At 36.0% G+C, this 22,576-nt stretch overlaps 1 protein-coding gene across 1 annotated transcript in view; it reads right to left on the bottom strand.

Annotated features, from left to right (window-relative positions):
- Window positions 1-22,576, bottom strand: part of LOC129739810 (uncharacterized) — a 38,560-nt gene that overhangs the window by 1,913 nt on the left and 14,071 nt on the right. The window contains exons 3-7 of the mRNA XM_055731332.1: window positions 5,611-5,691; window positions 4,415-5,552; window positions 2,909-4,291; window positions 1,605-2,845; window positions 60-1,540 (exon numbers count right to left, since the gene is read on the bottom strand). Coding sequence (XP_055587307.1) covers window positions 60-1,540; window positions 1,605-2,845; window positions 2,909-4,291; window positions 4,415-5,552; window positions 5,611-5,691 — 5,324 coding nt within the window. The remainder of the gene's footprint in view (window positions 1-59; window positions 1,541-1,604; window positions 2,846-2,908; window positions 4,292-4,414; window positions 5,553-5,610; window positions 5,692-22,576) is intronic.

Genomic DNA, 22,576 nt, shown 5'->3' on the forward strand with positions numbered 1-22,576 from the left:
AAAAGAGACACATGAAAATGGTTAGCGTGTTGTGATATTTTGAACAAGATTTTGCCAACCTTCTAGAACCAATGATTGATTCGTCACCGGATTCGGCATCGTCATCGGAATCCTCGTTGAATGATAACGGTGGAAGTTTAGGTTCGGAAGGTTTTGCTTTAGCAACAACGGTTAAAGATGTTGTGTCAACTGTAGAGCTCGATGTTGATGTTTTTGCTATCGTAGGTGCTGAAAATCCAACCACTTGCCATTCAGGGCCAAGTGCACTTTCATTATTTGGGGGATGTGTATGACCGGCTCCTATGGGATCAACAATACGGCTATTTGGTAGAAGACGCAAGACAGCAGGACACTGTTTTAATTTTTTACGAGTGCAGCATAGTGAAACAATTCCATTAGCTAAGCGATTCTTAGCCCAGTAGCGGTATCCTTTATATAGTAATGTTTCACCGCGAGTCGTTTTCACTATTTTATAATCCGTGTCACCATCCTCAGGAACGTTCAAAGGAGGATTTTCAAAAAGTTGTTGCTGTTCCTCTGCGTTTACAAGCTGGCTCTGGGATTGTGTTTCAGATGGGAAACCCAGAAACTCTTCTTCTAAATGTTCATTAAACGTTGGGTCATGATTATGGCAGCTTTCGTTTGCGCGAATCAAATTACCATTCGATAACAACAGTATTCCCATTGGACATTGTTGTGTTTTTACTTCTGAGCATCGGTAGTAAATGCTACCATCTTTTCTGATCCAGGTATACCAATAGCGATAACCCCGGCAAACCAGAATCTTATTGGTACCTTCCTCAATAAATTTATAATCTGTTATTCCTTCATTTTCCGGAATTGTACGAATACTGTCCGTGTTTTCAGCTTGCGGTTCAAGTTTTATAGGAATTTGTGCTACAACTTGCTCTAATGCTTTTGCTTCGGCCGCTGCCTTCTTAACTACGCTAGGCGGTGGATGATTATGAATAATTTGTGCTTCATTTGCTGCATTTTTAAGACTGCCATTCGCAAGCACATAAACGCCAGCAGAACAATGATTACTTCTGGCCCAAATGCAGCGCCAATGGGATGTTCCATCATTTCTTTGATAATTAAGCCTAAATCTGTGACTATCATGAAGTAAAATGTCGTTGCCCATGCGATTCTTAACAATTCGATAGTTTAGAGTTTCTTTGGTTGGCTGCTTCTGTATGGAGGCGGAATTAGTTTGTTCTCCTGTCAAAGAGTGTGAATGCTCGTGGTCGCCGGTGCTCAGCAAACGTCCATCTGGTCGCAATCGCACATAGGCATAACATTTATATCGTTTGCGATGAGCACATCGCCAAACAGCGGAACCGTCACTGCGGTTGTAGGTTAAATAGTATCGTCTATCTTTGTAGATAAGTGTGTTTTGATCTTTTCGATTTTTAGCTATTACATAATCTCCATGGTCGATGTACCGTTCTTCATCAACCGCAGTTAACTGAACTTCGTCCGGCGGAGAAGGTTGAACTTCTGTTCGCAATGGGTCCAGTATTGACACGCTAGATGGTTTGTTCTAAAAAAAATTAAAATGTTACATTGATTTCACCCGTTTTCTTTGTTATTTGAAATAAACTTACCGAAGGGGGTACTTGAGGCGCTGGCTTAGCATCGGCAAGTTTATGAGAGTGCCCTTTGCCATTACTCGAAGTTATGACAGTGCCATTGTCACGACAGAATAATGCAGCTCTACATGACCTTGTTCTAAAATGCACACAACGCCAGTACTCGCGTCCATTCTTTTTTCTCACAACCAATTTGTAGTAGAAACCCTTGTGTTCAATCACATTTCTTCCATAATAGTTGGAGTCCGAGGAAGGAACATGAGCTATTTGGGAAACAACGGCCTTTGTAGTATCCTGTTGTTCGGAGGACTGTTCAGAATTCTGTTGAGGATGTCCGCCGGGTACGATATTGAGATAGTCATAAAGAGGATTAACTTTAGATTGTTGGACTGCTTCTAACTTTTTAGTTGACGAAAAATTCGGGGGATGATTGTGTTCTTTACTACCCCCTCCTAATACAATTCGATCATCTCTTAAAAGATATATAACGACTCCACAACTAGCATTAGCTCGACACTTCCATGACGAGCTTCCATCTTGATTACGATTCCTTATAGAATAGCGATAACCTTGATATAGCAATGTCATTTGACCCCTTTGATTTTTAAACAATCGATAGCTTCGACTTCTGCCAGAACCAGAAGCAGAGGCATCGACAGATGTTGAGGGTTTTATCTGATTTGCTGCAGAACTCGGCATCTTCAATTGTCCTGCAGCGGTATGGTTGTGCTCGGACTCGCTTAGCATTTTGAGCCGTTTATTTGGTAGCATTTTGACGGCTACACGGCAACTGTCAACCTGGCATATCCAAATAATGCAATTGTCAGGTAATTCTTTAATTTTACGATAGTGGAATCCATTCCATTCTAATTGGTCGCCTTGGCGATTAAATATACTACTTTGTGTATCAGAAGTTTCAGCAGCTTTTGTGTTTACTACTGGAAGAGGTTTAGTAACTCGATCAACCGCTGGAGGCAACTCTTTCAAGGGCTGATGATTGTGCTTGAATGAACCTATTTCCGGAGTACCATCGGCGAGTAAGGTGCACACGGTCATGCAAGTGTTTCCACCCATTGAGCAACGCCATACAGACGAGCCATCAGGCCGATCGCTCTGAAAACGGAATCGGTAGCCCTTGTGAATCAAACATTCACGATTATTTTTATTAATGCTGAAATAGTAATCGGGATGCTTAACTGGAACACTGATTGGATTTTTGACCACTGTTTCTTCTGTAGGCTCTTCCAGTGTAAGATCTGCAAAAAAAAAGATCCATATAATCAATAGAGCAAATCATCTTTCCAAAAACTTCATCTTACCAACATGTGTATCTGATAGCTTTGAAGTATTTGCTGTCGAAACTTCTGAGAAACTGAGAGGATTATAGGCATCTGTCTGTTCGTGATTGTGTTGTCCGTTAAGTACTTCAATCAATCCATCAGTGGTCAAGTTCACAGCAGCTTTGCAAGTCTTTTTGTTCATTTGACAAGCCCACAAAATGGACCCATCAACGCGATCTCTCATTTTACAATACCTATACCCTCGATATACTAAGCTATCTGTATTACGGCGGTTTTTGATAATTTTGAAATTTGGCATTCCTGTTGCAGGTCGGGGGTATGGACGATCGGTGGCGCTGTTATACCAAACAGTTTCTACTCCCGATTGATCATGATCACCTTCGCCTCCCATCCAATTCACTTCGCCGGTTCCTAAAACTGTTTGCAGTAGCGAATGCATATTCATTTCCGAATCTTCTGCTTGATCTTCGTCCTGTTCAGATATTTCGATCACATCTGATGAACGACCTCCAGGAACTCCACCAGAACCAGTAGATTTTGCTATTTCTCCGGGTTTATGGGTATGTTCAGCATTTTCAACCATTGCAAGGGTATCGTTGGGAAACAGAATGACACCGGCTTTGCACCCTCTTTGGGCCCCGGAACAACGCCAGAGTGAAGTCCCGTCGACACGTTCGCACTTCTTTGTGTATCGATAGCCTGCATGGATCATACTTATTCCATTTTTGCTATTTTTAACATAGTACCACTGGCTGTTTCCAAATACTTCTGGGTCTATAGGATATGTAGATTTATCTGAACTGGTGGACGCTACCATTTCTAGTTCGTCATCTTCATCAGGTGCATCTATATCCGTAGGTTTTTCATGATTATGTTCGTAATCTCCAATTTTAGCGATTGACCCATCAGGGAACAAATCCACCGCAGCTCTACACGTTTTTTTGTTCATTTTGCAAAGCCATTTTATGGATCCATCTTGTCGGATTCGTATCTTGCAATAACGATAACCTTCGTACACCAGTGCTTCAAATCCTTTGCGATTTTTAGTAATACGATAGCCGCCTGTTGTTTGCTGTTCAACAGTGAAATTAGAGTTGTGTACCGAAGGGTGTGGTGGAATCCAAACTTTCGGTGCGGGAGAGGTTTTGACTGGTGTTATCAGAGCATCATCCACAAATTCCACTTCTTCTTCTGGGAAATATGGCTCTGTTATCGATGGTTCGGTCTGTTCATGATTGTGATCTGGTTCCGCACCCATTCGATGAACTAAACCATCTTTGTACAAAACTACTTTATTTCGACACATCCCACTTTTGTATGAACATCTCCAAATAATAGAACCATCGACACGACACCATTCTTTGCTAAAACGATGACCATCAAAAACAAGAGCGTCGTTTCCTTAAAAAGAAAATTTGTATGTAAGTACTACATCTACGTGTGGCAGTTCCTAGAATAACTATTAACATTATACTCATCTACAACAAAACATTAAAAAAAATCTGCTCTCTCAAATCTACTAACCTCTTTGGTTTTTAGTTATGCGGAACAACCGGCTACCAGTGCCATTTTCTTGTCGCTCAAGGAACCTTTTGTCTGTTTCGTGACGATGCTCGCCACTGCTCTCTATTCGACCATTTGGATGAACAATTACCAACGAACGGCATTTATCGTAATTTCTACGACAACGCCAAAGCGATGCTCCATCCGAACGTTCTCGATCTTTACTATATTGGTGGCCCTCATGAATAAGGCATTCTCGTCCCTTAGCATTAGTAGTAATTTCGTACTCTTGTGAACTTTGCCGCCGATCTTCTGGCATCATTACTTCTAATAGAGAAGCAATATCATCACCATAAGCTTGGTTCTCTCCATCTTCCTCAACATCTTCGTCGATAATAAAACGATGCGTCAAATCATCCTCTCTATCAGCTGAATTTTCGTTATCGAAATCTTCATCACCTTCAACAACCTGATCGTGATTATGCTCGCCGTGATACCTTACTTTGTTTTCAGAGTAGACGTACAGTCCAGCATGACACTTATTGCTGTTGGATCTACATTTCCAGTACATCGATCCATCAACTCTGACATATCGTTTGCAGTATTTGAATCCCAAGTGGATCAACGTTTCGCCTCCTTTTTTATTTGGAACAATTCGTATACTATCCGCTGCAATAGTTACTGCTTCTGTTTCTGAGAATCCAATTTCAAGCTGATCCTGGTCCATATCGGGTTCAATTGAAGTTTCGGTATCAACTTTCTCCTTCATGCTTTGGTCAGTTGATTGTTTTTCCATTTGATCAGGAAGTAGTAGCTCATCCGGTACATTACGAGGATGATTGTGACTATTCGTATTGGCCGGTACAATGTTATTGTCTAGGTTCAAATTGACAGCTGCTTGGCAACCTCCCAATCGGCAGCGCCAATGAGTAGAACCATCACGGCGCGTAAAATGTCTACAGTACAGAAAGCCATTGTAAATCAAACGCTCCCTGTTGGTAGCGGTCATGATGATTCGGTAGGATTGTGAATTTGTTTCGGCGGGACCTGAGGAAGTTTTTTCGGGAGAATTCTCCTGGGACTCATCCACCGCTTCACCATCACTATTGTAGTAGACATCGTTGTCATCATCTATGATTGTTTCTCGTTTAATTGTAATCTGTAATAATACAAAAAGGTTTATTTCCTTCAGATAAGAATGCAAAGTTTGAACATACTTCATCTGACAGTTGAATTAAAGCGATATCATTCTGTAGATTTCGTCCTTCTGGAGAAAGCGTTTCTTTTGTTGTGCAAGTCTGAAATGGTAAACAAAATTTCATTTTAACGGTGGTCAACTTTATTTAAAAAATATATATGTAAATATATATTATTAGATAACTGTTTTGATATGTTATCAATTCTGAAAAGGTAACGTTTTTGGTAATGTGTATTAAATAAGATTTCCAAATTCTATAATCCCGTAATCGATTTGTGATCTAATAACCCAAGCAACCAAAAGTCTCGTTAAAAAGGTCAAACACAGCTTAATCAGGATAAATAATCAATGTGCTGAAGTTTGTTTTATTCATCCCAAAATTTAAGTTCTTATTGCAACTTTGAAGTTCCATTACAGATTGGAACGGCCTTCTGTTCAGCTCACAAGTAATCGTTAAATTAGCTAAAACAAAAAAAAATTCTTCTCTCCTCTCTCACTACGGTCACCGCCAGTCCATGTGAGGTGCTGCCGGTTTTTAGGCATTCATCTTTATTCCTCCCACCATCTCATTCATCTTACATAATTGCTTTCAATAAACAACCCTATGAAAAAAATTAGTCCTGATACCAGATTTGAACCGCGACCCTTCGAAATGATAGCCAAACACGCTGCCACGAGGTCACGCCTAAATGTTGCCTTACCAGCAGCTAAAACTCGAAGTGGTAATAAGCTTTCCTGGAATACTTGCAAGGCAGCCAGCGGCCAGTAGCGAAGACGCATGTTAATTATTACATTACGAAACGACACATAAATCAAACATTCGTCAAAATAGTATCGGTTTTTTTAACTGAATTTTCATGTTTATAACATTAAATTGTTCAAATTCTTGAGTTTATCTAGATATTGAATTCATGAACTGTTTCAAATGACTTTTAAAGTGTAATAAATTTGTGGTAATTAAATGCAGTTGGACGAAATTTTTGTAAAGTGAAAAAAATTACTCTTTTCGAAAACAATCTTTTGCGAGTTAGTTTCAAGTTGTTCTGAGTTAAAATTTCAATATAAATTATATATTTTAACAATTTCCAAGCTACAAAAAATGATTTATTGATTAGTGCTAACAAAAACGCGATTGAAATTTCAGCAACATTTCTAATTTTTCACTCAAACTAAAAATTCATCAACATTTTTTTCGCAATGAACAGTTCGAGTTAACCATTTTACAATGTTTTCTGCCAAAAAAATTACATTTCATACAACAAACGGGATATTAGAGCCAAAAATGCACTTTTGAGTAGAATCAGAACGTAAACCGATGCTAATTCTACGAAAAACTGTCATACGGCTACACTTTTTTATCATTTTGAAAGCTTGTTTAGTTTCTTTTTTCCCAAAAAAATGAAAACAAACGTCATTTAAGAAATGTTTATAAAAATGTATAGTTGAGTATCGATCCTGTAAGAAGTGCCTACCGAAAAGTGTTTTGCGAAAAATGCCCACCCTCTATTTCAGTGTTCTTTGGTGAAAAACATTATATTCAGCAGTTTAAAATAATTTTAAAAGCATTATCTTTACAAAATTTGCATTTTTCATAGAATTTTATCTAGTGTAACATTCTTGCGTAGAAATATCAACGAAAAAAAAAATCACCTTGATGAAATTTCGTTTAAGTTCGAAATAAAGTTTCTATTCGAAAGTTAACACTAAAAGAGATCGTTTCCCGCAAATGTGAAAAAGACCCAAAAGTCACATGGGACAGTTTTGCTTGGAATGGCAGTGAGGAAGTCACAAAAGTTTTAAACAAAACATTTAGTGGTATGAATAAGGTTTAGCAATTGCTTCGGTAGCTTTTACTTTGCTCGAAATCAAACAAAGCAAAAGCCCAAAGCATTTGCTTAGTTTGGTATGAATAAACGTTTGCTTAGCAGATGTGTACTAAAGTCTTAGAACATAGCTTTTGCTACGAAAAAAAGAGCTATCCAACCAGCAGAATCTGAAATTTTCTAAAGTAAAATGAAAGAAGACGATCAAAAAATTGAAAAGTACGGCTAAAATAGTCATGAAATCGACGGTGCGGGTGGTGGGTGTAAGAATGATCGGAAAAATTTAAGTCAATAAAACATGCTCGCATGTTGATGTTTAAAGAAAATTGAATATTGTAAAACAAAAATTGGCCTAGCTTTTTAACATTTATCATGTCGTGTCTCATGTTTGACAAACTCGTTGACCGAGTACAGGCAGCATATGTTTCTTGATTGCACGACATCGATAAGAACTGAATTCAAATAAATAGACAGTTGGATTTAGACTGTGAAGCAAGCAACATCTAGACTTCTTACTTTAATCCGAGTTTATTGTAGAACACTTTAGTGGCGACGAGGCTGTATGAACCCGTGCGTTAGTTAAAGTTTGATTTTTATTTAAAAAGCCTATTAACCGTCTGAAGTCGTAAAACGGAATCGTGGACTTCTGTGTCGTGGCTGATTTTAAGAAGTCATAGTGAGGTATTGAACAAATTGTGTAGCGTTGAGTCAAAGATTGAATTGTGCCATCGGAGCTCTTAACGGGATACGAAGGATATTTCTGGAACCGTGTACGAAACGAGTGTTTTGTTGGAAGACGGAAACTAATAGCCATTGTAAGCTGTTAATTGTTTTATCTACCAACGTAGCCATTCTATTTTGCGCCAGCACAACAATAACCAGTATCTCTACGACGCTGTAAATCGAGGAAGTTTCTCGTGAGCACAAAGAGGGTGAGTGTCTTAAGTTTTGTCTCACATGTTCTCTGTTGATGTTCGCTATAAATCACTGTAAAGTGTGTGCAACAGAGAGGTGCAACATACGTGCAACAAAATAGAAGCTTGCGACATAAAGTAAAACTACTTGTGTTGGTGTTAGTTTCACTTTCATCGGTTGTTCAGTACCGTCGTAATCATTACTGATTGTTTACATTTGGCAGGTCGCAGTGTTAACGAATCAGGTGGTGAAAATTTTTAAAAAAAATGTCCACATTCATCGGATCTGTAGAGCCTTACGTTCCGGGAACTTCATTCAGCGATTACGCAGAGAGGCTACAATACGTTTTTAACTATAACAACGTGCCTACTGGTAATCGAAAGTCGTTGTTCATCACCGTTGGAGGAGCATCAGTGTTTGCTGAGATAAAAAAGTTGTACCCTGGTGTTGATCTCGATTCTTTAGAGTATGATGACATCATAACTCGTTTAAAGAATCGTTTCGACAAAACGCGCGGCCTGATGCAGAAACGGGATGCCTTTTACGGACGTAATCAAGGCAAAGATGAACCCGTGGAAGACTTTATTTTGGACGTTAAGTTGCTAGCCGAGAGTTGTTCTTTTGGTTTAATTAAGAGCAGTTTAATTCGCGATAGAGTTGTTTTCGGAGCGAGTGACAAGAAGGCTTTCGAAAAGCTCTAAGAGATGGAGGATCCAAGTTTGGAAGAGGTTGAACGGATCTTGATAGCCAGAGAGCATTCTGTGAAAAATGCATTGCGTGTGGAACAGCAGTCCGAGTTGCGAGTTAATTTAATCGACCGTCTTGGCCCGAGACACAATCCGAGTCGGTATGCTGAACCGTTCAACGGCAGGAGGGAAAGGTAATCGGCAATTTACATCTGGAAGCCCTAATCGTGGTCGTTTTGAACAGAATCATTCTGCATTTAGAAACCGCAGTCGCAGTCGGTCTCGTGGTGAGCGAAACAATCACGGGGGAGTAGTTTGCAGCTACTGCAACATGCGAGGACACACCAGGCGGAATTGCTTCGAACGGCAGCGTTCTCATCAATCAATTCGTTTTGTGAATGATGTGGCCGATGAGAGAACTTCAAGCTCCAATTTCAAGAGAGCTGATAAGGATTCGGATCATTCGGATGAGGATTTTATGTGCATGAGTATAACGGAAGGAATTAAGGTAAATGTCCCTGTTTTTGTTTTAGCTAAAATTAATGGTATTGGTTTCCGAATGGAGGTAGATACGGGATCTGCGGTTACCGTAATTAGTAAAAGCGTTTTTATGCAAAATTTTGCTAAATTGAAATTGATTCCATGCCACCGAAAGCTTTCGGTTGTAGATGGAAATAAATTGCCAATTTTGGGTAGCATTAAAGTGAAAGTTTCGTTGAATGGATTGATCCAAAACGTTTTACTGATTGTTTTGAATGTACCCAAAATGGTTGTTCCACTAGTTGGTCGAGATTGGCTTGACATATTCTACGACGACTGGAGATCACAATTCATGTGTACTGAAATTGTGAATAACCTGGAAGATAGAACATTAAGTGTTATTACTGAATTGAAACAAAAATATGAAGAAGTTTTCAACAATGATAGCTCCATTCCCATTAAAGGTTTTAAGGGCGATCTTGTGCTTAAAGATAACAAACCTATTTTTAAAAAGGCGTACTCTGTTCCCCTACGTTTAAAAGATAGAGTAATTGAGCATTTAGATTCGCTAGAAAAAAGTGGAATAATAACTCCAATCAAAGCCAGTGAATGGGCATCTCCAGTCATGGCTGTAATAAAAAAGGACAACGATATTCGTCTTGTAATTGACTGTAAAGTGTCAGTAAACAAAGTTATTGTACCTTATACTTATCCAATTCCTTTAGCACAGGATATATTTGCTACTTTATCTGAGTCTAAAGTTTTTTGCTCGCTAGATTTGGCAGGGGCATACACTCAACTTGAACTAACAAATAGGTCCAAAAAGATAATGACTATAAATACCATCAAAGGTCTTTATACATATAATCGACTCCCTCAAGGAAGCGCTTCGTCTACGGCTATTTTTCAGTCTGTAATGGATAGAGTTCTACAAGGCTTAGAAGGAGTATCGGCATATCTAGATGACGTTCTTATTTCGGGTAGAAATGAGCAAGAATGTAAGACTCGACTATATTTGGTATTAGATAAACTGAAGGAGGCGAATATTAAAGTTAAGCTTAAAAAGTGTAAGTTTTTTGTTAATCAGCTGACGTTTCTGGGGCATATAATAAGTGCAGAAGGTTTGAAACCTTGTCCAGACAAAATCGATACTATTGCCAAAGCAAAACCCCCACAAAATACGAGTGAGCTTAAAGCATTTCTTGGATTGATAAATTTTTACGGAAAATTTATTCCTAACCTTTCCTCGAAGTTACATTGTTTTTACAAACTTTTGAAAAAGGAAGCGAAATTTGTCTGGGATGAAAATTGCAACTCTCAGTTTGAAAGATGTAAGAAATATTTATTGAAACCTCAGGTGCTCGAATATTTTGATGCTAGGAAGCCGTTAATACTTGTGACTGATGCCTGCAGCTATGGACTTGGAGGAGTGCTTGCTCATGAGGTTGAAGGCCAAGAAAAACCGATTTGTTTCACATCTTTCAGCTTGAGTGATTCTCAAAAAAAATATCCGATTTTACATCTGGAAGCCCTCGCAGTGGTATGTTGCATAAAAAAATTTCACCGTTACCTATACGGAAAGAGTTTTGTTATTTACACTGACCATAAGCCATTGTTGGGTGTTTTCGGAAAGGAAGGTAAAAATCCAATTATAGTAACTCGTTTGCAAAGGTATTTAATGGAATTATCAATATATGATTTTGATATTCGTTATAGACCTTCGAATAGAATGGGGAACGCGGATTTCTGCTCTAGGTTTCCACTTCCTCATGAAATCCCAGAGCAACTTGACAAAGACTTTATAAAAAGTTTGAATTTTTCTAGCGAATTTCCAATTGATTTTAATGTTGTGGCATGTGAAACAATGAAAGATCCATTTCTGACGCAGATCATTGGATATCTCCAGAATGGTTGGCCAGATCGTGTGGAAAAAAAGTTCATAGATGTTAAAGCTCAATCTAATGATTTTGAAATATTTTCCGGTTGCCTGATTTTTAAAAACAGAATAGTTGTGCCAAAATCTTTACAATTAAAAACCTTAAGGTTGCTGCACGCAAATCACTCTGGAATTGTGAAAATTAAGCAACTTGCCCGTAGAAAAGTTTTCTGGTTTGGTATTAATGCTGACATAGAAAAGCATGTAAAGAACTGCGATATTTGTAATAGGACATTAATTGTTCCAAAAAAACAAATAACATCATCATGGAACCCTACATCGCGTCCTTTTAGCCGTATTCACGCAGATTTCTTTTATTTCAATGAAAAAGTGTTCTTGTTAATTATTGACAGCTTTTCGAAATGGGTTGAAATAGATCATATGAAATACGGCACCGATACAAAGAAAGTGTTGAAAAAATTTATGAATCTTTTTGCTAGATTTGGCTTACCGGATGTATTGGTGACGGATGGTGGCCCCCCGTTTAATTCGACCGAATTCGCTTCTTTCATGGCCAGGCAAGGAATAAATGTCTTGAAAAGTCCTCCATATCATCCTCAGAGTAATGGACAAGCAGAAAGAACAGTTCGTACGGTCAAGGAAGTTTTCAAAAAATTCCTGCTAGATTCTCAAACAAAGCGTCTTGATTTGGACGAACAAATAAATTACTTTTTAATGAACTATCGAAATAGTTGTCTAACAAAGAGTGGAACTTTGCCCTCTGAGCATGTATTCAAGTATAAACCGAAGATGCTATTGGATTTAATCAATCCTAAAAGTCATTATAAATGTAGTTTAGCTCCGCCCAACACGACAACTGTTGATGAATCAAAACCAGTTGTTATCCGTTTAGTTGATGAAGTTGATAATCTGAAACCTGGTGACCTACTGTGGTATCGCAATCCAAGGAAGGGTAATGAAAGATGGTTAGAAGCAGTTTTTGTAAAGCGATGCTCGTTAAATGTATTTCAAGTTTCCGTTAAAGACCATATTTTGTCAGCGCATAGAGATCAACTGAGAATCAGATCTGATCCGAGTAACCAACGAAATTCAATGACCAAAGTTGTCAATTTGAAAAGACGGTGTGAAGACGATGATGAACCTGATTTTTTAGGTTTTCCCGAAGAAATCAATACAAAAACTTCGATTTTAGGGGAATGCCAATCAAGATCTGATCCTTTAATTACAGGCTTTAGAAGGTCCGAGCGCATAAAACGGAGGAAACAGCTCAATGAACTCGCTAACCCATCGAAAGAGCGTCATGGACATCGGTAGCCAACATTAAATGGTGTAGATGATAAACGGAATTTTTCAAACTAAAGTTTTATTTCAAGATAGTGTTAGATATAAGAGAAAAGCCAAGATTTTGAATTGAATAAATGCTAAGGGATCATTTTTAACTTAAAGGGTGGAGAACTGTCGTGTCTCATGTTTGACAAACTCGTTGACCGAGTACAGGCAGCATATGTTTCTTGATTGCACGACATCGATAAGAACTGAATTCAAATAAATAGACAGTTGGATTTAGACTGTGAAGCAAGCAACATCTAGACTTCTTACTTTAATCCGAGTTTATTGTAGAACACTTTATATCATAAGCTCTCCCACACGTTTTCGGATCGGGATAATCCGATATATAAAAAAATAGGCAATAGGCGCACATCTTAACTTAGATGTTTTTTTTTAATCTTTGAATTATAAAAAAAATCATATACATTTGGGAGATCTGAATTATGTTTAAAATTATTACAACTTTCTTCCGACTTCAAGCCGATTGGGACTTCTTCCACTGTAGCCGGATTTTTTTAATTTGAAATATTTACTAATTGATTTGTTTTGTTTCATCTTAGACGAATCATTTCAAACAACAACAGGAATATGAAAAAAATTGGGTTATCACTTCGACTGTTCTTTATCTATGTTGAAAATGCCTTTTTAAATTGTATTGAAGTGTAATATTGCTAATTTTATAAATTCATGACGTTGTTGAAGAATTTGTTTATTGGAAAAGTCTACTACCAAGCATGCTTAGAAAATAAAGTAATTGCTAGGAGATTTCTCGAGCGATTGCTTCAGATTTGGGCTTTATTCATACCGAACTAGCTTGTTCTGAAAGTAAAAGCTCCTGACTGAGAAAACAGCTGACAGAAAAAACTTTATTCATATCAACCGAAGCAATTGCTTTCTGCGACTGCTCGAATGCTCGATTTAGTTTAGCAAAAGCAATTGCTAGGGGTTTTTCATACCACCTATTGTAGAGCATTTCTCAATCCCCTACTGCATACGACCACATATATGGTCTCGATTATTTCTACAGTTTTTAAACTTAATTCAAAACTGAAAAACGTTGCATTCAAATATCTTACTAACATAAATTTCTGAATAAGTGGTGAATCAAGTTATTTCTATAGCCAAGTTTTTTCTCAACTTATACATAATTCATGCAGAAGAGGGTTAGCTTTGTTATGCAGAAACATGTATAGATTTGATTTTAGGGAAAAAGTTACAATTGATTGTTCAGCATATGTTTTTATTATGAATCCATTTCTTGGGATGAAGTTTGTTATAAATGACTGTTCTAGTTGATAATAAAGTTTTAAAACTTTGTGTTATACTTTTTTTGGAAACAATCTTTGTATCAGGATAACAAATTCTATTAGTTTTCTACAAAATCCAGCTAAACTAAGCATGATACGCCAAAACTAAGTTGAATAGTGTAAATTTAAGGTATCAAAATCAAAGCGACTTAGCAGTTTACATAATCTTTTCTGAAACTATGGGAGATGAAATATAAATTATTAGAGTGTTATTAGGGCAACAGTAAGGAACACTGTGCCATCTTAGTTTCAAAAATTGATTTTGAAAAATTTTACCGTTTTGAATTCGAGTCATTTGTCAGATTCTATCTTAAATCTTTGGTTCTGATTGATTTGGTTTCTAAAATTCAAAATTGCTAAGTTATTCAACTGTTCCAGCGTATACCAATACGCTTGAAGAATACTCCAGAAGATTATATGTTCAGAAACCTCAGTTACTAGCATGTTCCATTATAGAAAGTTCCAGAATATTCCATTACTATTTAGCATGTTCTACCATAGAAGATTCCAGAATGTTCCATTCCTATATCATTGTATTTCCGATGTTTCTAGAAAGGTCCATTATAATCCTTAGAAGAATCTAGAATATTCTGTATGTAATTTATTGGTATAATTCCGTCGTTTCCAGAACATTCCATTAGCATATAAATACAGAGTCGAGTAATTTGTAAGTTAGTATTATTCTGCATTTGAGTGAGTATAGTTCCAACCTTCAGTGAGTATAAGTGCATCCTCAAGTTCGTGTCCTAAGTGAAAATAAAGTATTCCCAAATACAAAAGTGTGGTTTTGTGAATCCAAGTACCAAGAAAGTTATCCCCATCGACGTCAGTGAAGTTACCAAAACTTTGGACTGTTGTCGATGTTAGAGTTACCAGTACTCTAACCAAGATTTCCTATCAACATTTGAGCTTTCCGTTTCCTGCAACGGAACATTAACCATTGATAACAACTGAACCAAAAACCCTCTATAAAAACAAAAACTGATTCCAAATCTTTTTATTTTGGGAAGAATGACCGTAGTGTTAAATTCTCGGAAAAAAATCTTTTTATTACTCTCCATTCTATTCTAGTGTCGAAGAAACAGATGAAATTAACTAAAAGAAAATCTAGGCTTTCACAAAACTAAAAATTACTCGCTTCTTCCGAAAAAATGATCATTGATTCAATACTTGCGATTTCTTTCGAGAAATGTTTTAATTTTGTATTAATAGATATTAAAAAGATTTATACCTTTGTTAAGTAAACCCTTGAATCTCAAAAGCTGGAGCTGGAATAAAAACAATTGGCAAATTTGGGTTCAGTGCCCTCGAACAAGAAGGTGAAAACAATCAATTCTAATGCAATAATTTTAATATTGTGTTTGGTGTTGGAACAGAACCTCTTTTTCTTGTGCAGTTTTAGATAAATGTTACAATTTAAAAGGATGTTAAACATTGTGTTTGAACACACTCTCATTAAAAGCTCTAATAAATTCGTTATAGTGTTATTAAAAAATCCTATTTCAAGGGTATTTCTAATATTTTTTTAAAGTGTAATTGAAGTTATCTGAATTAATTATGACGACTGATTTGGATCTAAAAAGAAGAAAATTTTAAGATCAACTTAAAAAAAATAGCTTACGAATATTTTTTTCCCCAAACAGGGCGTTTTATAAGAGATCTTTTTCTATTAATCTTTACTAATTTTGATAGATGTCAAATTTGTCGTTATTAAGCTACAAAAAAATACACCGTGCATGCATCAAGATGATTGGTAGATTAATTTTTAGTTTCTGTTTTGTGTTTAACTCCTGAATTAAACATAATCAATGGAAAATATAATATTAACCTCTTTTTACATTTTCAAGTTTACAACCAAGAGTTCAGGACTCATAAGTCAAATCGTGCGAAAATTATTGGGACAGTTGGGGAGAGATATATTCAAATTTTCGTAATGGACAGCAAAATGAAATCTTTGGCGGTCACCTGGCAGTTTTCCAGCCAACAACTTTTCGTTGCAAGTCTTGCCTGTATTTTCCGGACATAAATAAGAAGAAAAAATACGAAAAATTTGATGTCTATAGTACTTAAGGATACTAACGATCTCAGGAAATTCAAATCACTAAGTGTTTCATTGCGATTGACACGATAATGGATGAATGTACAAAAAAAACTGCCTCCAAATGCGACTTCAAGAGGTCCCAAAAAGTTTATAAACTTTTTTTGGTTGTATCTGGAATCGTGCCATTACGCAAAAACTGTGATGGAGTGATAAAACGTCAAATATGTTGTTTTTGTGTCGAAGAGGACAATCGTCTAAATTCGTTATATCTTCAACCAAAAAAAAAAAAAAATTGGAGTTATTCTGAAGGTTAAGCTTCAGAAACATATTGCGGTTACTGGGAAAATTTCTAATCGCGCGACGGTAGCCTTCCGTGCGGTAGGCTAGCCGGAGCAGTAAACACAGTTAAAAAATTCACTCTTACTCACTAAATTCATTGAAAAGTTAAGAAGTAAATTCTTGAATCAATCTTCAAATCATTATTTTGCAAGAGAGGACAAAACATGAAGTCATCGGAATGAAATATTATTATTCTTAGTATTCGTTGAGATTGAATTAATTACGCTCGTTAAAATCCCAGACAAAACAAAAAACAATCTACATTATTGAAAACACATTTTTCCATAGCCTGAGAATTAACTAATTTGGCATGACGAAGATTTTTGATGCGATAAATGCGTCTTTGATACTTTATATGCTGGTCGAATTCAATTATGTTATCGTTAAAATGTAACAAATCGTATATGAGAAGTTGAAAAAAGGAGTTGTGTACGGTGAATAGTCTACTATAGGAAATAATACCATTCGCATCGCAAAAAATAGAACTGCGCACTCATAACTGCGAAATTTGTGCGATCTGTCAAATCAGTATAAAATCTGACAGTTTTATACACGCTAACCGCTTTTCAGTTAAACTTTATACGGATAACTCCGACTGCAAAACATAGCACGAAATCCAATATTCAATGAATGATCGCTACCGTGTCGTTGAACTCTAAACTTATTTAAACAACTACAGGTTTTCATTTTTTTTTCATGAATTTGTCCGCTGGTTGACCCCATCGCAAACAGGTTTTTTTTATTATTCATTTTTCCGTGATTTTGACCGCTGATTGACCAAGCTCAAGGCAAACACAATTTTTTGTTTTATAAACAATAGATAATCCGATAATAATATTTGGTATACATGTTTGTCAAAACTTTTTATTAAATCATCTTTCAATGTTTTCCGCTTGTTCATCCGATTTAATTTCAGTCGATAAATAATCCTTATGTAGAACAGTGCTCATTTTTTTCTTGAATACTGTAATTTTTTTTACAGTGGTACCCTACGGGAGCCCAAATCAGCTATCGCAGAAATAGAAAAAAAGAGTGGATCAGCAATATTGTCGCTGAATCCCCAAACCGGAGTTATCGTCAATGAGCGCTGGCGACATTTACTGGCGACACTCACTGGCGACAAGTTATTATCAGGACGTGTACAACTTCGGGTGTGTTCTTATACCATAGATTTTTTATTTCAAAGGAAAGTGCTGCAAAAACAAAGGATTTTTTCCTTTGGTTTTGGTATAAATAAAAAATCCTTTGGTTCAAATGCATTTTCCTCTGTTTCAGAGATTTTTTCTTTTGAAAAATCTTAGATTGAAAATATTAATGCTTTGATACAAAAACCAGTTTCATTTGATTTAAAGTTATTATATTTGCTCAAAGGTAATTTAGATATAGATTTAAAAGCATTTATTCATTGAACCATTTTCCATTTATTCCAATTGGAAGATTTTTACCCTGTTGTTTCGAAGTTCCTATTAGGAGTTTGAATAATAAAAAGATACAATTTTAGTTCTTAAATTCTTTTTTATTCACAAACACATAAAACACTGGTTCACTATAACCGAGTAGGGTCCTTGATATCGTTGACAAAGTTTCGCATTCTCCGTGGGCCGGTCAATAAACTTCCGAAAGCCACTCCAGCTGCTGGCTGGTCAGACTGGTGATTGCCGTTGAAGATTGGGCTGAAAAAATACGACCGCGGGATTTGGGGAGGTGTTACTTTGCGCAGCTTTCTCCATGTTCGAGAGACTTGGAAATCTATCCGTCGGCCGTGGTCCTGTAACTATACAAGCGTTTTAGAAAATCTTGAATTCACTTAAATATTCAGTATTTATTAACTTACACTTACCATTTTGCATCCTGAATCCTCCTTATTTATAGCTTACTCCGATTCACTGGTTTGATTTTCAAAACGAGCGGCCGAACTTTATTCGATTTTTCGGTTTTCTGTTCTTCTTGCAAGTCAATGCAAAATATCTTCTAAGTTTGAAGTTTTTGTTTCAAAAAATTATTCTTTTCAGTTTAAAACATTTTTCTTCGGTTGAAAGAAAATTTACTTTGTTTCTAAGAAAATATGCAATTGAACAAATTTCTTTTGAATCAAGAATTTGTTTGAAATCAAAGTCTAAAGTTATTCAATTCAAAAAATGTATTCTTTCAAAAATTATTCTTTTCAATAAAAACTATAATTCATTGATTCAAAGAAAACAGGAGCTGGATTAAAAAAAATGAATGTTTTGAATCAAAGTCAGATTTAGTTCGTTCCAAAATTCAAGTTTACTCTGCGTGAATACACGGAATCGTCCATCTTGAGACAGGCAATCGTAATCATAGGCATGGTAGGCGAACAATTCGCTGTCAAAAAGCGCTCCGTCTCCACCCCCCACCAATGAAAAACTTTTGGTACTCCTTGCCTACTGTTGCTCAATATGCAACCACCCGTAGCTGTATAGGCACGCTGGTTATTACTTTACAAAAGCGTTGCCAGTAATGATATTTCACAACGTCGCTAGTTGGCAAGGTTGCCGATCACCAGCGCAAAAACTTCGGATTTCAACTTCAATGACAATATAACGTAATCGAAAAAAGCCTTGATTTGAAAAAAAAAAACGGTGGTTCATAGTATGCATTACAGATGACAAAAGTGTTACCCGAGAATAAAAGTCGAAAATCTTCTTCATTGGACGCACTTGAAAGAGCATCACAAAAAGTTGCACATATGAACCTAACAATACCAGGTAGCTTTGCTGAAAATTTCATTGATTTCCATTCAAAAGTTATTCACAAAGTGTTGTATTTTTTTCGAACACACTCCTTAATAATTTTTAATTTTGAGTTTAATCCCTTATCCTAGGCTTGCCAGATACTTTCAGAAAAAAGCGAGACATTCCACGAAAAAAGCGGGACATTTTAGAAACTTTCATAAAAGTTTAATTGTATAGCTAAATTTTTGCGTATACAATTAGCCAAAGTTGGTGATAGAAAGAACACTACACTCAGATTTCTACATGACTTTTATTTACACGGTTTTCACCATATGCTCCGTTATTTTCCACGGTTCTTACGAATTAACAGATTTTTAGAGGGAAAAATATTCCAAATCGTACATGTTAACCTTCCCATGCCGTTCGGGTCAATATGACCCGAAGCGCACATTTAAACTCTCTTTATCATCATTCCAATATACTGAAGAACTATGAATTTTGACAGACCAAGTATGTTCTATAAAAATAATGATCAAATTAACGTCAAAAAATTGAAATTTGAGTTTTGAAAATCGGTTCATTGGGAAATGAAATACAGCTATGCAAAGCAAAAAATGGATATCGTTTTTTTAAAGTTAGATTTTTTTCTACCGGAAGATCTGAGATAGCGGTCAAAACTTTCATTGGACCCCAACATATCTATACACTGTCGAATAGATGGATTCTTGACGATTTCAAACATCAATGAAACACTTAAATACAGAAAAGCTGTCAAAAGTTATGAGCATTTTAAAAATAAAATTGATTTTTCGGACTTTTTACTTTCTGAACCAGTTTCTGATAACTTGGTAATACATATCGACTTTATTTTAAAATTTTGAGTAATAAGAACAAATTACCTACACAATGAATATAATATCATCAAAATCGGTTAACATTTACAGCCAGGAGAACGAAATCAAACTACAACTCAAATTTCCCCGAAACGGATATTTTGCGAACGGCATGGGAAGGTTAACGGCAGATTTTATACCGCATGAAAAACTTCTGTGCGATTTGTATAACAATTTGAATGTTTGTTATTTGGTTAAAAAATTGTAAACTTATGAAAGCTTCTTTTTTAATATACTTTGGGCAATTGAGTCGAACAAGATGGTGTATAATATAATACAATTTAATTAATATTCCGGCGAAACCATTATTTGGAAGCAACTAAAACAATATTTTCTTCATACAATTGGTTGAACGTGCTCCAAGAAAGCATAACTGAGTCAGAATATTATTGTTATGCTAAGAACTTTGGAGTTATTTTGTATTGTCTTATATAAATTTTGAAAAAGGTTGCTTATTTTGAGAAAAGACGAATTTGAAAGATTTTCTGTGTTGAACCAATCAATTCAAATTGAGAGAAAAGTTTTACTTTTCCAGTTTAAGCCAGTGAACTTTGTAAAAAATTCCAAGAAAAAAAGCGGGACATTTTGAGGAAAAAGCGGGACAGCGGGACATTCAACAAAAAAGCGGGACATGTCCCGCTTTTGCGGGACGGATGGCAAACCTACCTTATCCCCAAATCTGAATTTTGGATTCTTTTTGTAAATTTTCCCGGTTTTGGGTCTGAAATTGCGGTTTTTTTCCCGGTTCGATTTTAAATTCCCGAATTTTTCCCGGTTCTGTGGCCACCTTGAATGCTGCACAGTGGGCCCGGCCAAGTGAGAATAAGTAGTAAATGTACTTTTACTTATCACCGAGATGCTGACAATATCTGGCTCTGTATGTATCATAAGCAAGCATAAGCATAAACATGAGCAGTGCAAAAATTACTCCACGTGTTCTAATGACACGTAGCAAAATATATAGAAATTTTCTTATCTACCAAGCATTTTTTGTTATGTTTTCCTCCCAAGGAGAAAAGGTCCCGATGGTTGAAATGTTCTAGATTCATTGAGCTTTGAAATTTGAGGAACAAAATTTGAAACGTGCCTACATATGAAAATCAATTCTTCATATTAAAAAAAACTCTTCCAATTAATAGGATATTAAAATTGAAAGAAGAATTTCAAAATATAATTGAATTAAAGTTTAACAGTTTTTAAGAATTAATTTTAACACATGAATAAAAGTTATAGAGTTAAAGACTTTCACAGGAAAATGTTCTTTATCTTATTGAGGAAAAAATCACAGTTCTTTAAAAAAGGATCTTCTGGTGAACGATTTAGTCTAGCCATTTTATTAGAGAATATACTATTTAGATCATCTGAAATTTCTTCAAATTTCCCCTTTGGATATAATTTTTTAGAGATGATACACTATTTTTCAACAAGAATAGAATTGATCCGATATAAAAAAGAAAAAAAAATGAAACTAAAATGTAAACTAACTGAGTTACATAACTCTTCATAAAAAATATTGTCAAATTGTCAAATAAAAATTGAATTGTTTACGAAAAATCTAAATTTAGCTATTGGTATCATTACATGATCGGGAAACGAAGCTGTTGTATAACAGTGTTTCACTGTAATTGCATTATGCAGTCGACATATCTCTATCGAGAGAGTGTTCAGGCATGACGAATTAAGTCTCAATAAAAGGGGCTCATTCGAGTCCAGTCTGTGAAGCGAAAAACATCCATCTAATTTCTATCCGAACACTTCTCATATTTCAAGTTTAATAGTGCCCTTAAAACCTTATTTAAAAAACGTTAAAATATTAAAAGATTAAAATATTAAAGTGGCGACGAGTCTGCACGGTACTTACGCGTGTTTTGGAAAGCTGTTAAAAAACTTCTGAAAAGTTGATTGAAATCAGTTAAAGCTACCAGTCTTGACCACGTGGGTCAAAAGAGTGTTTGAATATATTACATCGTAAACTTTAAAGTACTATTACACCTGCAGTGGTTTTGGAAGCGTGATTTAAATGCATTACCCTACGAAAATTTAAAAAAAAAATTATTAAATCGTTCATATGGTGTGATATAGCGTGGTTTCGCGATCACCATTTTGTACCCTTGTACTGGGCCTGATCGAGAAGAGTACAGGGAGAACACGTTTTGGAAACCTATTGTTCTTTTTTATATCTTCAACAGCTAGGGTGTTTGATGCTCGATCAGGAGCAGTGATCGATTGTGATAGTACTTCGAGATATCACACTGGATAATTCTCACCAGGAAGCTGAGACGTGAGTCGTGAAATTTTATGCAGTGAGCACTGAGCAGTGAGTACTATATAAGGGTTCGAGTAAGTGATTTTTATACTCTATTTTCAACGTTTTAGATATTTTTCTAAACCATGGCACCAACGGGATTAATCGGTGTTATTGATAATTACATTCCTGGAAGATCATTTACTAACTACCTCGAGCGTTTCGAAATTTTTTGCACCTTGAACAATGTTCCAGCAGAAAGTAAGCGTTCATATTTCATTACGCTAGCTAGTCTATGATCAACTAAAAGTTCTTTATCCGAATACTAATATAG

This window comes from Uranotaenia lowii, chromosome 1, assembly GCF_029784155.1.
Source record: "Uranotaenia lowii strain MFRU-FL chromosome 1, ASM2978415v1, whole genome shotgun sequence".
Taxonomy (NCBI): domain Eukaryota; kingdom Metazoa; phylum Arthropoda; class Insecta; order Diptera; family Culicidae; genus Uranotaenia; species Uranotaenia lowii.